Below are 19,844 nucleotides of genomic sequence, written 5' to 3' on the forward strand. Positions count from 1 at the left end.
TCTTTCAACCGGCTACAAATCCACCTAACGATACTGTCAACCAGCCAACATTTCTCAGCCGTGTATACAAGGATATCAGGTTCCCCTCTAAGTGCTCACAAACCATCTGTTTAATATTTCCTCCGGGGCTTTGCCAGGGATCGATGTCAAGCTCTTTTGGAAAGGTATTTTATCCATATGTGTTCTCGGGAAACACCAAATGTTAATAGCCCAAACAGAAGATAGAGATTCATTACTTCCTAAAGGACTAAATGATTTCAGGGGAAAAAAAGAGCTGGGCGGGGTGGGGGTGGGGGGAGCCTCTTCCATGTTTCAGTGTAGTTATCAGACTCCAATATTGATTTTTTTCCCCTTTCAATGTCGTTGAAGATAGACCAGAAAACACAGCTGTTCATAGAGTTTGTCTTAGATAACTGCATTAAAGTTATTCCCCTGTGGTGTTAAGACTAAATTAGAACCACTGTTGTATTTATTACCTAAAGATTTTTAACACAAAGAGATATTTGTTAATTTCACTAGTAGAAACCATGGTCTCAGGAAAACAGCAACCCTTCCTTTTTTAAAAATTGAATTAAATAATTTTTTGAATGCAAACATTTTTAATTTGGCATTTAAAATTTTTCCTCAACAACTTTATTGAGGAATAACTTACATATCATAAGTTGCATCTATTTTTTAAAAAAAGATTTATTTATTTATTTGAAAGGCAGAGTTAGAGGCAGAGGCAGAGAGAGAGAGAGAGAGGTCTTCCATCCTCTGGTTCACTCCCCAAATGGCTCAACAGCCAGAGCTGGACCAATCCAAAGCCAGAAGCCAGGAGCCTCTTCTGGGTCTCCCATGTGGGTGCAGGGTTCCAAACACTTGGGCCATCCTCTGTTGCTTTCCCAGCCCATAGCAGAGAGCTGGATCAGAAGTGGAGCAGCCAGGACTCGAACCAGTGCTCATATAGGATGCTGGCACTGCAGATGACAGCTTTACCTGCTATACCACAGTGCTGGCCCCAAGTCGCATCCATTTTTTAAACTGACACACAATTTTTGTACATGTTTATGGTGTACTATATGATAATTTGCTATGTATATTCACCATGTAATGATCAAAGCAGGATAATGAGCATTTTCATCTCCTCAAATATTTATCATTTTATGAATTGGGAACCTTTAGACTCTTCTAGTTATTTTTAAAATATCATAAATTGGCCGGCGCCACAGCTCACTAGGCTAATCCTCCCTCCACCTGCAGCGCCGGCACCCGGGTTCTAGTCCCAGTCAGGGCGCCGAATTCTGTCCTGGTTGCTCCTCTTCCAGTCCAGCTCTCTACTGTGGCCCAGGAAGGCAGTGGAGGATGGCCCGAGTGCTTGGGCCCTGCACCCGCATGGGAGACCAGGAGAAGCACCTGGCTCCTGGCTTTGGATCAGCGCGGTGTGCTGGCCGCAGCGCACCAGCGGAGTGGCCACTGGGGGGTGAACCAACGGCAAAGAAAGACCTTTCTCTCTGTCTCTCTCTCTCTCTCACTGTCCACTCTGCCTGTCAAAAAAAAAAAATAATTTTTTTTTAATTTAAAAAAGTATAAATTGTTGAAGAACATGGTACCTTATTGTGCCATAGAATATCAGAACAGGGGCCGGCGCTGTGGCATAGAGGGTAAAGCCTCTGCCTGCAGTGCTGCCATCCCATATGGGCACCGATTTGAGTCCCAGCTGCTCCATTTCCAATCCAGCTCTCTGCTAATGCTCATGGGAAAGCAGTGGAAGATGGCCCAAGTGCTTGGGCACCTGTACCCACATGGGAGACCCAAATGAAGCTCCTGGCTCCTGGCTTTGGCCTGGTCCAGTCCTGGCCATTGCAGGCATTTGGGGAGTGATCCAGTGGCTGGAAGACCTCTCTCTCTCTCTCTCTCTCTCTCTCTCTCTCTATCTTTCTCTCTCTCCTTCTCTCTCTGCCTTCGCCTCTCCTTCTCTGTAACTGACTTTAAATTAATAATCTTTTTTTTTAGAAAAAGAACAGAACAAATTCCTCCCACCTGACTATATTCTGGTACCCATTACCTAACCTTTCTCCATCCCTCTTCCCCCACCCACCCCAGGGTCTAATGACCCCTCTCCATTGTCTTCTCCAGTGAGATCAGTTTCAGTTCAATGAGTTTTGACAGTTGTATGCCCACAAATCATCACCACAGTCCAAATATGGAAAACATTTCTGTCATCCCAAAAGCTTTCTCTTGCCCCTTGTCACTTCATTCTCCCCCACATCCCAGTCTAGACCATTAATCTACTTTATGTCTATAGATTTGTTTACATTTTACATAAGTGGACTCATACAATGTATACAAGGGTCTTCAAAAAGTTCATGGAAATGTGTCTTATTAAAAAAAAAAAAACTATGCATGGATTTCAAAATTTCTTGCACCAAAATAAATTTATTTTTAATTTCATTTTCCCCAAACTTTTGAAGTCTCCCAGTTCTTTTGTTTTGTCTGGCTTTGTTCCATTCAGATTTTGAGACTCATCCATGTTGTTGTTTACAGAAATAGTCTCCTTTTATTATTGAGAAGTAACATATTGCATAAATATTTCACATTTCATTTAACCACTCACTTGTTAATGGACATATCCATTGTTCCAGTTTTTAACTATTGTGAACAAAGCTTTGAGTATCTGCACACAGATCTTTGTGTGGACACGTTTGCACTCCTCTTGGGCCTTAACTATGTTTATGGCTCATCTTTCCCCCATCCACTTACTTTCACCCTTGTGTATCTTTATAGGTAAAGTGGATTTCTTGTAGGCAGCATAGAGTGGATCCTGGTCTTTATCCATTCTGATAGTTTCTGTTTTTATTTGTACTGTATAGACCATTAACATTTACAATAAGTATTGATACAGTTCAGTTTAGGGCTACCATTTTATTTTTTTATTTACCCTGTTTTGTGTGTGTGTTTGTGTGTGTGTGCTTATCTTTTCTTGGGGGGATTATTTAAATAGTTCTAGAAGTCCCTTTTAATTTAATTATTGTCATTTAGTTATTCTTGCTTGCATTTTTAGTGGCTTATCTATGAATTATATTATAAAGCCTTGACTTTTTATAGTCTAGTTAGAGTTTATAAATATAGTACTACCACTTAACATAAAACATAGAAGCCTCAGGTTTACATTTCACATAAAATTGTAAAGACTAAAAAGTATTTTTAAACTTTTTTGCAGCCTTCTTAGAACTAATATAGTACCATATCATATAAAATATAGGAACCCTGCAACTATATAAGTCCATTTACACACATACATACACACACAGCGTTTTTTATGTTACCAATGTCATTTATATTACATCTGTATTATAAACTCAACAGTGTTATAAATTTTGCTCATACATGTTTTAAAGAAATTAAAACAAAAAATAGTCTTTTATATTTAGCCACATATTTACCATTTCTAGTGCTCTTCTTTGATTCCTGATTCACTCTCTTCAGCTTGAAGAGCTGTGATATTTCTCATGGCATGGTGCTGGTGGTAACAAATTCTCTCAGGTGTTATTTATCTAAAATTGTCCACTTTGCCTTCATTCCTGAAGGGTATTTTTCTTACATATAGAATAATGGGCTGACAGGGTTTTCTTTCTTTCTTTCTCTTTCAGTATTTTAAAGATGTTGTTCCCTGTCTTCTGGCCTTCCATTGTTTCTGATTGAAAGTCTCATTGTTTAAATAATTTTCCCCTGCATGTAAAGGATCATTTTTCTGGATGCTTTCAAGAAGTTTATATTTGTCTTTCAGCAGCTTAGCAATAACATGATTAGGCATGAATTTCTTCTATGTGTGGGGTTCACTGAACCTTTTGAATCTGAAAATGTATATCCTTAACCCAAGTTAAGAAATTTTTTGCCATTATTTCTACAAATATTTTTTTCTGCCTCATTCTTTCTCTTCTCTCCTTCTGGAACTCCCAATCACCCATATGTTGAACCTTGGGCTTTGTGGATTTTTGTTTGTTTTATTTTGCTTTGTTCAAATATTTTTCTCTCTCTTTTTCAGCTAATTTCTATGACTCTATCTTTAAGTCACTTACTCTTTCTTGTTTTGTTTTCATCCTGCTTTTAAGCCCATACAGTAAGCTTTTTTGTTCAGTTACTGTATTTTCCAATTCTAAAATTTCCATTTAGTTCTTTTCTCTAGTCTCCATTTCTCTGATGGAACAGCCTGTCTTTTCATTCATTATGAACACACTTTCTGTCCTTCTTGAGCACAATTCTAGGTATGTTTTTAAGATCCTTATCCAATAAATCCAGCATCTTAGGCATGTATCTGTATGTATTTTTCTTTGCGTCTGGACTGTCCCTGTGCACCAAAAACATTTAGTTTGTGTTTTGTGAACGATATGTTTTAGAGACTCTGGATTCTATTATGTTGCTCTCCAAAGTGTTGATTTTTCAGACAGCTTTGTTAGACTCCAACTGCAGCCTAGCGTGCCTGCAGTGAGCAGGGACTCCCATCTCAGTGCCAGTCTTCAAGCTAAACTGCAGGCAGCTTTCAGTTCCCCACTACGAGTGTAACGCAGGAGTCAGCCCAGTGTGGGGACCGGGTTTCAGCGCCTCATTTAGGGCGCTCTGCTCTGGCTGCTGTCATGGACTTCTTCTTCACTCTCTGCAAGTCCTGGCAAGGCCAGGGAGACGGAGGCTTTTCTATTCTATCAAAGTTTTAGCCACTCCCGCACTGCCATCCTCAGGGCAGAGCTAAAAATGAAGAACTCATTCTCTAATGGTCACTTACTCAGAGTTTCAAGTCTTCTCCCATAACTACTTTTGTTGAGTTTCTGGAGCCCTTAGATAGTTGGATTTTTTTTTTTTTTTTAAGTACCGCCTACAGTTTAAAGCTGTAATTCAAAGGAAGATGGGTTTGTTAGGGGCTAATCAGCCTAGAAATGCCTTTTTCACTCTGGATCACTTTGATTCTTTTTTTAAAAAACCCACATTTTCAACCTCCTGTTTACCCAGTAAGCTCAAACTCCCCACCATTCCTCTCTATATCATTAGGAGCTTGTGACTTAACAGAAATTCCTCTGATTAATCCACAGTTCTTCTCCTCACCCTCATCCCTAACATGCACAGACACACACCTCTGCTTCACTTGGCCAATGTCTTGCATTGCTGACTCCCCCCATGTGGACAGTCTGGCCATTTCTCTGTCTGAAACAATCCATCATTTTCCTAGCACTAGAGCATAGATAGTACAAGAACTGGTTGGGGCACGGCTGTATACATATTCAACGTCCAGAAACAGACGTATAGATGGGAATTTAATGCAGGATAAAGGGGCCATCTCAAATCACTAGGAAAAAGATAGACTTGTTCCAAAAGTGGTTCTGGGACAACTAATGGGCCAGAGATGTAAATGTAAAGAATTATATTAGAAAGTACTAGAAAGGGCCAGTGTTGTGGTGTGGCAGATTAAGCTGCCTCCTGCAACACCAGCACACCATATAGGCACCAGTTTGTGTCCTGGCTGCTCCACTTTTGATCCAGCTCTCTGCCTGGGAAAGCAGTGGAGAATGACCTGAGTGCTTGGGCCCTGCACCCATGTGGAAGCCTGGAGGAAGCTCCTGGCTCCTGGCTTCAGCCTGGCCCTGCCCTTTGAGGAGTAAGCCTGGCCCTGCAGCCATTTGAGGAGTAAGCCAGTAGATGGAAGATCTCTCTCTCTCCCCCTGTCTCTTTCTATAGCTCTGCCTTTCAAACAAATAAATAAATCTTTAAAAAAAAATACTAAAAAAACTGATTTCCTTCATCATCTCATATAGAAAAAGGTTTCTAACTATGACTCAAAATGCATGTGAAATAAACTTCATTTATTTAGCTATATAAAAAGTGAGAAACTTGGGCATGGTAAAAAGAACCACAAGCAACTGGCGCCACGGCTCACTAGGCTAATCCTCCGCCTTGCGGCACTGGCACATCGGGTTCTAGTCCCGGTCGGGATAAGTACCTGGCTCCTGCCATCGGATCAGCGCGGTGCACAGGCCGCGACAGCCATTGGAGGGTGAACCAACGGCAAAGGAAGACCTTTCTCTCTGTCTCTCTCTCTCTCTTACTGTCCACTCCGCCTGTCAAAAAATAAAAAAAAAAAAATAAAAAAACCACAAGCAGTGTCAAAAGACAACTGAAAAACTGGGAGAAGTATTTGCAATTCATACCATGGTGGGAAAAAATCCATAATATATATAGAATACTTTAAGATTGAGGGAGAAAAGACCAAAAACTCTGCAGAAAAAAATGGACAAAAGACCTGAACAGATAATTCAGAAAGGATTTTAAATGGTCCTTAAGCATGAAAACATGCTTAACGTCACTTGTAATTAGAGAAATTAGTTAGCACTATGGAGTCGGCACTGTAGCATAGCAGGTAAAGCCACCACTTGCTGTGCCAACATTCCATGTAGACCCTGGTTTGAGTCCCAGCTGCTCCACTTTTGATCTAGCTCCCTGCTAATATGCCTGGGAAAGCAGTGGAAGATGGTCCAAGTACTTGGGCCCCTGCACCAATATGGGAGACCTGGGTGGAGCTCCTGGCTCAAGGCTTTGAGTTGGCCCAGCTCTAGCCACTGCCATCATTTGGGGAGTGAACCAGCAGATGTTTAAGTACCTTCTATGTCTAGTGTTTTTCCAAGTCAGACTTTAGTATATCTCAGTCAGCGTGTCCAACATCTTTTGCATATGGGCTGCATTTTCTCCATAAATTAAAATACAGACAAAACATATTTTCTTACAGCTTGGACCACATATTTTATTGAAGAGGATATTTTCAGAAAGAAGAAAGGAAGGGAGGGAGGGAAAGACATGACACTGGTTTTACTGCCAAAATGTTCACATCCACAAAGACAGCTAGGAGGTGGCTTTGTAATCTTCCATCCTTTATCCTAAAGTATGATGCTTTAAAGTTGACTAAGTGCTTTCAGGTGTTGAATGTCATCGTTTTATACTCAAGTGAACCCTTAGCGCAAGGTTCCAACAACCACTGTGCTAGCACTGTGGATGCAGAAGTGGGTACGGTGCTACATCTGTGCCCACAGGCACACACTTTCCTAACCAGTCCCTTCTACATCTGCAGGATCTCCTCTCTGGCCTGGCCAGGGCAGGGCAAATCTTGCTGCTCAGTGCAGGATTGGATGTCAGAGAGTACATTTCTATTTTTTGTAAGAAACAAGTTTGTGGAATTTTATTACAGCAGTCCAGACGTACTTAAACAATGCCTAGCTTGTCAGTAATTATGCAAATCATCCACTGAGAACCACTTATATGTCACTCTTTAGTTAACAGGCAGATCTTTTTCTAACCCACCATAAGCGGTACTGGTTTGATTAGAGGCAGATGGGTGGGTAGCCTCTAACTATAGAAGTCCCTGGCTAGCCAACAAAGGCTGGAAAAGAGGCCTGGTACTGCAGGCTGCAGAGGTCAAAGAAGAGCCTCATGGCTTAAACCCTGCCTGTAGAGCTTCCAGATTTCCCTACCACCTGCCCCACTGCCTACCACTGCCACATCACAAGAAAGCCTGTGTGGGAGGGCTGGGCTGAGCTATGTGGGAACACACAGTTTCTCAATCCCTGAAAGAAGTATTTTTAAGACACTAATTCAACAGTTGTTGAGGAGCTAAGAGCTACAAAAAAAGAGAGCTAGCTCAACTCTGCCCCATTCTTGTGCACCTCCTGAGCAAAGCCAAAATCTTGCAATAACGGGACCCACCCTTCTACAGAGCATATAGTGTCCACGGTTGTTACAGGAGCATGCTTCTTTGGGGGCCTCACCCCTCAGGCCAGCAACTGATAGCCAGTCCTCCCTTCCTCTCTCTAACCTTTTTGCTATTCCTTCATGGTATCCCAGCACACCAAGTGTGTTCCCACCTCAAGACCTTTGAATTTGCTCATCCCTCTATGAAGAGCAATCTTGCCACAAATGTTTTCATGTCTGTGCTCCACCGTTACCTCCTTAGAGAATACTTCACTAACCAGCCAAGCTAAAGTATGTGTGCACATACACACACACACACACACATACCCTTTGTGCTTTCATTTCTTCATGGTATCTACTACGATCTGCAGTCATATCTTTTTATTGTCTGTTCTCTCACTAGCAAGTAAACTATCTTTTAAGATTTATTTTATTTATTTATTTGAAAGAATAACAGGGAGACAGATACAGAGAGATCTTCCATCTGCTGGTTTATTCCTCAAATACTTTCAACAACTGGGACTGGGCCAAGCCAAATCCAGGAGCTCAGAACTCCATCCAGGTCTCCCATGTGAATGGCAGGAACCCAAGCACTTGGGCCATAATCCAATGCCTTCTCAGGTGCATTAGCAGGAAGTTGGATCAGAAACATAGTAAGCAGGACCCAAATCAGCACATGATATGGACTGTGAGCACGCCAAGTAGTGACTTAGCCTGCTGCACCACAACACCTGCCCTTGGCTCTTTTCTTGATGACACCAAGCATTGCCTGATCATAAAAGGTGCTAAATTAATAATTACTTGAACAATAAATGCATGGAGGAATTACTGAAAAAGTGAATGAATTAATTAAAATAGCATTCTCACAGAGAACAGTTAAAATTCTCAGGGATATAAATTTTCTCCTACTCATTATAGTCCTAGAGATGTTTCAGCCCTCTGTGGATTGGGGCCCCAAGAAGATGGCTGCCACTGGGTCCATTCCTACACTTAGTTCTCTGCCCTGAGTCCACGTGGCCATGACCACCACCACCCTTGCCTGCCATCCTCTTTTCCCAGGGTCAGACATCACCTCTGCAAATGAGGTAGATGTGCTCAGGAAGACAAGCTAGATGGCCACAACCTGTGAGCTGTTGGAGATGATCCTCATTTGTGCTGATTGAAGGGCAGTGATTGAATGGCTGTGTGTAGTTGTTCCTGAGCAAGCTCCTCGTGCTCTCATTACTTACGCGAGTTGTTAACAGCCTCTGGCTACTGCTGTATTCAGAAAACAGACAGCTGTGATTAAACCGACCCAGGCGTGCTAAGATGCTAAGGCTCCATAGTCTCTGCAATAGTTATTGACATTTTGGGGTTCACAGAGCTCTTTTGAGAATCTGATAAAAAGCTGAAGGCCTAATCCCTTTCCCCCACTAACCTAAAATATATTTATGCACATACAGATGAATGTCATTTCAGAGGGTTCCCAAAACTCCTGAAACCCTCCCATGATGCCCAAGGACAGGATACATGCGAGTTGTTTGGAAAGGAAGAGGTCTGGCCTAGAGGAGGGGACTTTTATGGGAGTGGAGAAAATGTGCAGGAGTGGGCAGCAGTGCCGTTTTCCTGGGCCTCTAAGTCAGACACTTTACGTCAAGAGAGGAATCCGCCACTGTGTATGCACCTGTGTGTGTTACTGGCTGCTATTTTAAATATACTTCAATTTTGTGACTGTTTAGGGCTTATTTTTGAGGAGTCTGCTTTGGGCATTACCTAGTTTTCCATCATTTGGTTTTTCCCATTTACTGTAGCCGTTCCAGAAAAGCTTAGAAATAGCTCAGCAGAGGTTGTCACTGCTTGTGGCCACAGAGGGGCAGGGTAAGTCCAAAAACCAGAGGCCTCCCTCCCAGGCCAGCCTCACTCCTGTAACCTTCCTGCTTTGCGCCACGTGTCAGTGGGGACCCATCCCCTTTGCTGCCGAGCGCCCTACTCTACAGCCAATGTGGGAGCTGCTCTTCAACATCTGAGAAGTGAGTCCGTTTCCCCACCCTCTGGATTTAGTTCATGTGGTTGTATGTGAGAAACACAGTACAAGGTGTTCGTGTTCTTATAAATGTAGTGGTGGGGAAAAAGCAGTGACCAAGGGAAGTGATCAGGAAAATAAAGTTTTTTAAAAAAAAGTACAGTCATCCTATGAGAACTACTCATGATGAGAGAGAAGGAAGAAAATGACAAATGTTGGATTTAGTGCATGCCATTCATAGATAATCATCTCGCTTTGTAATGCTTCACTCTAATAAGACATACTATCCTCACTTTGCCCAAAACCACATAGCTAACAACTTTCAAGCCACAATACAAAACCTGGTCTTTTCATTAAATTCTAGCACCTTTCATAGAAAACCCTTCAGAAGAATCAAATTAACAAGTGTGCCTAATATTGCCCAAATGAGGCCCACCACCGATACCCAAGGGTTACTAATTAAAGCCAGATCAGAGAGGATATAAGTAAACATAACTTCCTGGACAAAGTCAGTCCCGAGTGGAATTCTGGAAGAGGTGAAGGCCGTGGATTCGAGAGAGCAATAAAAGCTCAAAGGAAGGAAGGAAGTCATGTGACAAGGAGACTAACTTAGCTGAAGCAGAAGAGTCACAGGAAAACGTAATGAGAGCAATTGTTCGACTCAGGACAGGCATGTGCCAAGCTCCAGCTGTGTGCCAGGCACTGAGCTGGGGGATAGAGAAGGTACAAGTGAAAAGAAGCAATTCCTACACTAGAATAGTCTATAATGAAATACGAGATCAAACACGTTCCCAAATAGCAATAGAACCAATGGGAAGATGTAATGTGAGCTGTGATATCGCGAATGTCGATCAAGAGCTGTGGGAATACAGTAGATGGAGAGTGCATCCATGCAGACGCCATGAGGGAGGGGCCATTTGAGCTCGGTGTTGAAGGAGGGGCATGTAGAATCCCAGCAGGTGGAAATGAGGGGGAATAGTCTGAGCCATCACAGAGTATTAGCAAGTGGTCTGGGAGAGGCGAGTGACGGCAAGAAGGCAGTACTGTGTGCTCTTTAGCTCTTTAACTCTCCATTTAAATATAGACTCTTCAAGGGGATCTGGAAAACCATGCTTAAGACAAGTGACCTGGGAGTAGTATCTAGGAAGTAATGGAGGGGGAGAAACCAAGTTTGCTAGGACAGTTAAGGCTACTGCCATGATCCAGGCCCAAGGAAGTAGAGGCCTAGACCAGTGACAAATGGAAAAGATGTCCTCCCTCTAAAGCGCTCTAGTTTACACTGGACCCTGTAGTTTGGATAATGTGAGCCTGACCCCAAGAGGGTACTCGCTCTATTCTGAGACTGAAAAACTGAAGCTTAAACCACAAGCACAGCTCCTCTACAGAGCTTTTATGAGAGCATTTTCTAGAGGAAGAAGCTCTGCTCTGTGGCTCTTGCAGGAACTTGTAGGTTAAAAAGCCAGAAAGGCCCTCAGGGACGTTGATGGGGTGTCAGCTGACTTCCAGGAGGGCCTCACAGCATGGAACTTGCTTCCCGTAGGTGCCGTGTTCTAAAGACTGGTTCTTCAGCTTTGCCAGACCAGAAAGTTGGTTTTGTCAGCACCTTCTCAAAGGCACAGTCACTTTGCCAAGTTCTAAACTAAAGAAATAGGCAGGATATTTTGGAGGAAAAACCATAACCACCATATCACCAGAAAGAGCAGAGACTAGGCAGACACATCCTGAGTAAGCCTCCTCTGGCCACAGCTGGATGGGCACCGCCATCCTGTGCCGCTTTATTCTCTTCTCGGTGCTCCAGTTCTGACCAGCCCTCTCCCCTTCCAACCGATAACATTCATTCTCTAGAAATGCGAACGCTGTCAATAATGCTACTGTCAAACCTTGCTCTGGCCAATAAGCATTCTCCTGTCTTGTGGGAACTGGTTTTCTTTTTTTTTTTTTTTTTAAGATTTATTTTTATTTATTTGAAAGAGTTACAGAAGAGGTAGAGACAGAAAGAGAGGTCTTCCATCCACTTGTTCACTCCCCAGATGGCTGCAATAGCTGAGGCTGTGCTGATCTGAAGCCAGGAGCCAGGAGCTTCTTCCAGGTCTCCCACGCAGGTGCAGGGCCCAAGGACTCAGGCCATCTTCTACTGCTTTCCCAGGTCACAGCAGAGAGCTGGATCAGAAGAGGAGCATCCAGGACTAGAACCGGCGCCTATATGGGATGCTGGGCCTTCAGGCCAGGGCTTTAACCCATTGGCTGTGCCACAGCACTGGCCCCGGGAATTGGTTTTCATTGGCATCACCATTCTATGTTGATTTTATTTAACTATCTGCAGAAACTCCTATTTTTCTGATTTCCAGATTCTTGATAGAACTTTACTTTGTATCCTTATGTTGTCCAGGGGAGGAGTTTCTATCTCCTATCCTTGCACTATAGAGGAAAAAAAGTAAACATTTATTTCTCTCCTCTAAAATGATAGTATTTAAATGTGAAGCAAATTTATCTTCTACTTTCTGAGTTCTTTTGCTTGATTCCATTACCTGAGTTTTGTGGCTGCCCCCTTATGTTTTTGTAACTTTTGCCTCACTGAAACAAAGCTGCTCAGTCATTTCCATACTTGTCGCTCAAGTCAAAGTCTAGTCTCCAAGCCCAGAAAAATAAATTACTTTTTGTTTTGCCTGTGACAAAATAATATTCTCACTATTTGAATAGGGGACACTTCCCTTTACATACAAGCAACACTTCTTTGGCAATGACTTCCCATCTGTCACTGAACTACCCTAAAACAGAATGGGGCAGAGGACAGTTTGAGAAGGAATGGTCAAGAATAGAGTTGCTATTTTATAAATTCCCTGAAGGCAAAGAGGGTCATTTACATCCATCTGATGGAATGAATGGAATAGCTAGTTAGCAAAAGAATCTTCATAGCTATTCGTGGAAGGCAGCAGAGCTGTAATTACTGTAGTCGTAGAGAAATGCCTTTGGTGCCCCTTTCAGCCACAGGTCTTTAAATACGACATGAAGTCATGTAGTGCTCACCACACGTCCCCTGTGCTGGAACCAGCAGGTCAGACTGAAGCCCTTCTGTTGCCCGTGGAGAGTCTGCACCTCTGCCGTCCTCAGGAATGTCGTTCTAGAAATAAACCAGCCTTCTCCCTGAAGTCCGTGAGTCATACACAGACGTTAATTCATTAGAGCAACTGGATTTTCTTAGGCCCTTTGTAAAAGCATTTCAGAGAGTCCCTCATGACGAACCAAAGAAAGTTAAGGTCCTCTTTCGTTTCTTTCCAGCTCTTGCCTCATTTCCTCTGCCTGTGCTTTCTCTACCACAGTGTATTTGCTTTTCGCAGGCAACCTTTACCTGCAGACTCAGACATCAAAAATTCCTAGTGTTGCCTGAAGCCAGAAGTACACTGGCAAAGCCTGGTTACCCCACATACCCAGCTCCATTCATTTGGATTTGGAGTTAAATCGCACTCCACCAGAACATCCCCATTCTCTTGGCTGCTAGCCACATTTGGGAGACACGGTGTACCCAAGATAAATGTACACAATCTGTATTATAAGGTGGAGCCTAGGAGTTCATCTTTTTTTCCTTTAAGTTTTTTTTAATCTGTGTTTATAACAGAAGTAATACTTGAGTACATTTTCACCATAAAATGACATAAAGCTGAAGTCCTTTTTATTAATTATTTAACTTGCATTACTGTATAATTTTTAGTTGCTTTATATTCTGGAATTTTTTAAAGAAATATATAATTGGGGGCCAGTGCTGTAACGTAGCAGGTAAAGTCGCCCCCTCAATGCCAGTATCCCATATGGGCACCAATTTGAGTCCCAGCTGTTCCACTTATGATCCAGCTCCCTGCTTTGGCCTGGGAAAGCAGTAGACGATGACCCAAGTCCTTGGGCCCCTGTACCCACTTAGAAGACCTGGAGGAAGCTTTGGATCAGTGCAGCTCCAGCCGTTGTGGCCATTCAGGGAGTGAACCAGCGGATGGAAGACTCTCTCTCTGCCTCTGCCTCTCTCTTTCTCTATAACTCTGCCTTTCAAATAAATAAATAAATCTCAAAAAAAAAAAAAAAAGAAGAAGAAGAAGAAGAAGAAAAAGAAAAAGGAGAGGGAGAGGGAGAGGGTGAGGGAGAGGGGGGAGGGTGAGAGGTGGAGAAGGGAGAGGAAGGGAAGGAGGAAAAGGAGGAGGAGGAGAACGAAGAAGGAGAAAGGAGAAGGGAGAAGGGAAAAATAATTGGGGCTGGTGCTGTGGCATAGAAGGTTACACCTCCACCTGTGGTGCCAGTATCCTATATGGGTGCCAGTTCAAGTCCTGGCTGCTCCACTTCCAATCCAGCTCTTTGCTTATGTTTCTGGGAAAGAAGAAGAAGATGACCCAAGTGCTTGTGCCCCTGAACCCACGTGGGAGACCAGGAAGAAGCTCCTGGCTCCAGATTGGCCCAACTCCAGCTGTTGCAGCCACTTGAGGACTGAACCAGTGGATGGAAGACCTTTCACTCTCTCTCTCTCTCTCTGTCTGTAACTCTGCCTCTCAAATTAATAAATAAATATTTGGAAAAAAGAAATATATAATTACAGTAAAATTCAACCAGTATAGAAGTATGAATAGAAAAAGGGCTCCATATCTCAGAATCCTGGTCAATTTCTTTTTATTTATTTATTTTTTTTGACAGAGTGGACAGTGAGAGAGAGAGAGACAGAGAGAAAGGTCTTCCTTTGCCGTTGGTTCACCCTCCAATGGCCACCGTGGCCGGCGCACCACGCTGATCTGAAGGCAGGAGCCAGGTACTTATCCTGGTCTCCCATGGGGTGCAGGGCCCAAGGACTTGGGCCATCCTCCACTGCACTCCCCGGCCACAGCAGAGAGCTGGCCTGGAAGAGGGGCACCCTGACTGGGACTAGAACCCGGTGTGCCGGCGCCGCAAGGCAGAGGATTAGCCTAGTGAGCCGCGGCGCCGCCTAGAATCCTGGTCAATTTCTACTCCCTGGTCACTGTTAACAGTCTAATGGCAGCTGTCCAGACCTTTGTAAAATGCATTGACATAATATGGATGTACTTAATTTTAGTTCTTTATAAATGAGATAATTTTATATCTATCCTATAGCTCTCTTTATTCAACTAATATCTTCAAACTTTCCATGTCAGTAGATTTTGTTTTACTTTGCCAACAGTTACATAATACTCCATAGTTTGAGTGTACTTTAATATACTTTAACATTCTCCTATTAATGGAAGTTAATGGCTTCCCATTTGGGGTTTTGATTATTCATTATGACAATAATTCTGTACTAAACATCTTTGTGTATGTTCAAGAATGTCTCTCCAGGCTGGACATCTAGCAATACAATAGATGGGTTAAAAGAGTGATGTGTTTAAAATTTTATATTTTTGGGGACTGGCCCTGTGCCATAGTAGGCTAAGCATCTGTCTGCAGTGCCGGAATCCCATATGGGCGCTGGTTCTATGCCGGCTGCTCCTCTTCCAATCCAGCTCTCTGCTATGGCCTGGGAAAGCAGTAGAAGATGGTCCAAGTCCTTGGGCCCCTGCACCCCTGTGGGAGACCAGGAAGAAGCTCCTGGCTCCTGGCTCTGGATCAGCCCAGCTCCAGCTGTTGCAGCCATCTGGGGAGTGAACCAGCAAATGGAAGACCTTTCTCTCTGCCTCTCCCTCTTTCTGTTTGTAACTCTGCCTCTCAAATAAATAAAAAAATCTTTTAAAAATTTGTATATTTTTCAAAATGTATAATTAAAGAAGTAAACACTTTACTATTTCCCTTTATTATGCAGAGAGTCCTATCCTGGGAACTGACATTGACCTTCAGACTATAGACAACGATGTTCTCAGCATGGAGGTTTTCTTCAAGGCCTGGCTGCATAACAGTGGAACAGACCAAGAGCATGTCCATCTTCTTCTTCCATCACGGTGTTTCAACAGTGTTACCAGAGCCAGAGATAACCCAAGTATACAACCCCCAAACATGTATTATTTAGGCTGTGATTAGGACTCTGATTGATGGGTTCTCAGAATGTGGAGTATTTGAGGCTTAGGGATTGGATGAGGCTGCCCAGTGCATGCATGAGGAATTAGAAGAGAAGTTCTGAAAAGTGGCCATGGTTAGAATGCTGTACCTAATTAAGAGCAGCCAGCAAGGATCAGATAAGTTAGGGGCAAAGTCATAGACACTTCAGCAACAGGGCGTCAGCTATACTACATGAGACTAGAATTAATCATGTTTTTTCAGTGTTCGCATTATTACCCTGGTGGGTAGTATTGGCATGATAATTTGAGGTGTGCTGTTTCCTGAACAATATTAACGAACAAATGACAAAAGGAAGAAAACTAAGATTAAACAGAGATCTCTCACCAGGGAGTTACCAAGTTGAGAAAACTTGAAGCAACTAGGCCTGAGAGAGGACAACTAAAGGCCCAAGACCTTGTTCACAAAGCAGTTCAGGCCATTATTGAAACAGAGATCAGTACAGTTTCAGGGCATGCCAGCAAGGTAGTTCTGGCTGACAGTGATACTCATTCCATGCCCACTGCAGGGTAAGAATGAGGCCATATCTTTCTCTCATCCTCTTTGCAGGCTGGTTTGAGACCTGGGGTGGCAGGATCTGCAGATGGGCCCATCAGCATTGCCAGCACTCTTGAGCTTGAGAAAGCTGCCTCCTTAGGGCACAGCTCCAAAGGGAAAGACCGATTTGTGTCTTTTCCTTTGGGAGTGGGGGTGTCCACCCACCTTTCCCACTGAACAGAATACTGATAGTGGCTGTGGAGATCACTGAGGGCTGAGGGTTGCATTGGGTTCAGTGCTTGCCAGAGCCCTTTTCACAGGCCCTGACGTCACAAGCTGGGGTTAGCGTCTGCTCTGAGGTCTCTTCTTGGCCATTAGTAGTATTTGCAGGTGTATCCCTCTTTCTTCAGCTGAAATAGAATGCAGTTGTGACCGTTTCTTCAAGACAGAAAAGGCCCTTTGGAGGTGTTACCAGGTGGCATTATGGTTTCCCAAGGCCCCTTCTTTCTTGGGATAGCCATGGAACCTCCTTCCCACCACTATTTTAGCTAGGGCCCTGATGCCTTCAGCAATTCAGCTCAATGTTGCGCTGCCTTTCCTTTTTGTGTAAAATCTTCCCAGAACCTCTTTTTGTCCAAGACTGATGGTACTAACTTCTCCCTGTCCACCACCCCTCTGGAATTCTTATCTATTTTCCCCTCTTTAAGGCTACAGGCAACTTTATACAGAACTTAGCATCCATCTAACACTACTGGGCCTCCCTCCATGCCAGCCAATCTTTTCACCCCTTTCCTTGCATTGTCCGCTGACTCCTCACACAACACCTTGAGGTAGCACATATGTCACTGAATCTACAATGCTATCAACTGCGAGCTACACCACCACTTTGTGTTCCACAGAGAAAGAAAACGCTGCCAACTAAGCACGGCACAGTGCTTTCTTCCCATCTGGGAGTATTATTTTATCCTTACTGAGAGAGCTCTTTAAAAAAAAAAAAAAAGTTATTTATTTGAAAGAGTTACCAGAACAGAGGAGGAGACAGAGAAAGAGAGAGAGATCTTCCATCTGCTAGTTTACCCCCTAAATGGCCACAATGGCCAGGGCTGAGCCAGGCTGAAGCCAGGAGCCAGGAGCTTCTTCCAGGTCTCCCGCACGGGTGCAGGGGCTCAAGCACTTGGGCCATCCTCCAGGCTCATTAAAAGGGATCTGGATTGGAAGTAGAACAGCTGGCTAACTGTCTGCCTGGCAAATGGCAGTTGTAATGCATATAGAAAGAGATGTTAGTATGTGAAAAATCTACCAAAAAAAATCCAATTAGATGCAGTGTTATCTTGTTTTACAGATGAGAAAACTGAGACTTAGAGAGATTAAACACTTTTCCAGGCTAAATGCAAATTAATAGCAGAGCCAGGATTTGAAGCCAGGCAATTCCAGGACCCGTTCTTCACAGAGTCAGAAATCTATATTGTGTACATTTGACTACTCTCAGGCCAGAGAGCACTCACCACTTAGCCCAAGTCTGTTTGCCTCCAGAGTCTGCACCTTTGTCTTTATACTAACCTGCCTCTCACGGGGCAATTCTGAACAAAAGGAGAGAAGCTCACTTCTCTCATTAGGAGGCCTAAGGCCCTCAAAAGCCAGGAACACCTGCAACCTTCCTGTCTTCCACGGTTACACGACGTTTGCCGGTGGTGCTGAGTAGAATGTCTTTGGCTTTTCTTCCCCCTTTCCAAGACTTTCAGCACCAGGGTCAGAGCCAGAATGTTCATCACCATCTGTAATCATTTTTCGGAAATCTGCACATCTTCAGGTGCCTGGTAGAACTTAGATCCGGACTCCCATCAGCAATCTGCTGGGAAGGTCTTCACTGGAATCTAGAAGCCTTTGCAGTTGGAACAAGGTCTGGGGAAAGCAGGCCTCCTCCAGGGTAGAAGTGACCCATCTGCAATTATAAACAGTAATGATCATACTGTTGAAATCAACTATTTTTTTTTTTTTTTTTGACAGAGTGGATAGTGAGAGAGAGACAGAGAGAAAGGTCTTCCTTTTGCTGTTGGTTCACCCTCCAATGGCCGCCACGGCTGGCGTGCTGCGGCCGGCGCACCACGCTGACCCAAAAGCAGGAGCCAGGTGCTTCTCCTGGTCTCCCATGGGGTGCAGGGCCCAAGCACTTGGGCCATCCTCCACTGCCTTCCCGGGCCACAGCAGAGAGCTGGCCTGGAAGAGGGGCAACCAGGAAAGAATCCGGCGCCCCGACCGGGACTAGAACCTGGTGTGCTGGCGCCACTAGGTGGAGAATTAGCCTATTGAGCTGCGGCACCGGCGAAATCAACTATTTTTAAAACGGATGTATTGCCATACATGTGGATTTCTGGATGTGTATCTCACTACAAAAACAAAAACAAGGCCGGCGCCGCAGCTCAATAGGCTAATCCTCCGCCTGCGGCACCGGCACACCCGGTTCTAGTCCCGGTTGGGGCGCTGGATTCTGTCCTGGCTGCCCCTCTTCCAGGCCAGCTCTCTGCTGTGGCCCGGGAGTGCAGTGGAGGAGGGCCCAAGTCCTTGGGCCCTGCACCCACATGGGAGACCATGAGAAGCACCTGGCTCCTGGCTTCGGATCAGCACAATATGCCGGCCGCAGCGACCATTGGAGGGTGAACCAACGGCAAAAGGAAGACCTTTCTCTCTGTCTCTCTCTCACTGTCCACTCTGCCTGTCCAAAAAAACCACTTTCCCCTACTATAGAACCCTTGGGGAGTATCCTCAGGTGTCCACCCTGACTCCTCCTTTACCCCACACCACCTGCTCCTGTGGCTGCTGAGGGCCCTTCCCCCACCTCTAGGTGCTTCCCCTAGAGGCCTTCCTCTGATACGCAGCTACTGAGGGGGTATCTTTTCCTGTTCTTTGGTTTGGGGTCTGCCACCACTACCCCTGGGCTCTGGATGGTGGGAAGCACACCTGGCTCTGGATTTGAGCCCTTCTAAAACAGCTTTCTCAGCTTTGGAACACTGCTCAGACTCAGTTCAAGTACTTCTCAGCCCTGGTTGTAAGAAGAATCACACGGGAAACTTTTTTTTTTTTTAAGATTTATTTATTTATTATTTGAAAGGCAGAATTACAGAAAGAGGTAGAGATGGATACAGAGAGGTCTTCCATCCACTGGTTGACTCCCCAAATGGCCACAACAGCCAGAGCTGAGCCAATCCGAAGCCAGGAACCAGGAGCTTCTTCCTAGTCTCCCACAAGGGTGCCCGGGCCCGAGGACATGAGCTATCCTCTGCTGCTTTCCCAGGCACATTAGCAGGGAGCTGGATCAGAAATAGAGCAGCCAGGACTCAAACTGGGGCCCATATGGATTGCTGGTGCTGCAGGCCAGGGTTTCAGCTGCTCTGCCACAGTGCCGGCCCCACGGGAAACTTTTTAAAATGCCATTACCTGGGCTCCACCCTCTGATAACCTGATTTAATTATCCTGGGATGGGGCCCAGACTTCAGTATTTTTTTAAAGATCCTCAGGTGATTTTTTTTTTGTAATTTTTACTTATTTATTTTACTGGCTTGAAAGGTGTAGAGATGGAGTTAAAGAGGGGTCCTATCTGCTAGCTCACTCCCCAGAT

General features: G+C 44.3%; 1 protein-coding gene across 4 annotated transcripts in view; it reads left to right on the forward strand.

Annotated features, from left to right (window-relative positions):
- M1AP (meiosis 1 associated protein) overlaps window positions 1–19,844 on the forward strand; it is an 82,922-nt gene that overhangs the window by 35,163 nt on the left and 27,915 nt on the right. For 3 of the 4 annotated variants that reach the window (XM_070068864.1, XM_051836895.2, XM_051836894.2), the window contains one exon: window positions 15,501–15,674. The exons of the other annotated variant lie outside the window; for it this stretch is intronic. In XM_070068864.1, coding sequence (XP_069924965.1) covers window positions 15,501–15,674 — 174 coding nt within the window. The remainder of the gene's footprint in view (window positions 1–15,500; window positions 15,675–19,844) is intronic. 4 annotated transcript variants of the gene reach the window in all.

The sequence above is a fragment of the Oryctolagus cuniculus genome, chromosome 2, assembly GCF_964237555.1.
Source record: "Oryctolagus cuniculus chromosome 2, mOryCun1.1, whole genome shotgun sequence".
Taxonomy (NCBI): Eukaryota; Metazoa; Chordata; class Mammalia; order Lagomorpha; family Leporidae; genus Oryctolagus; species Oryctolagus cuniculus.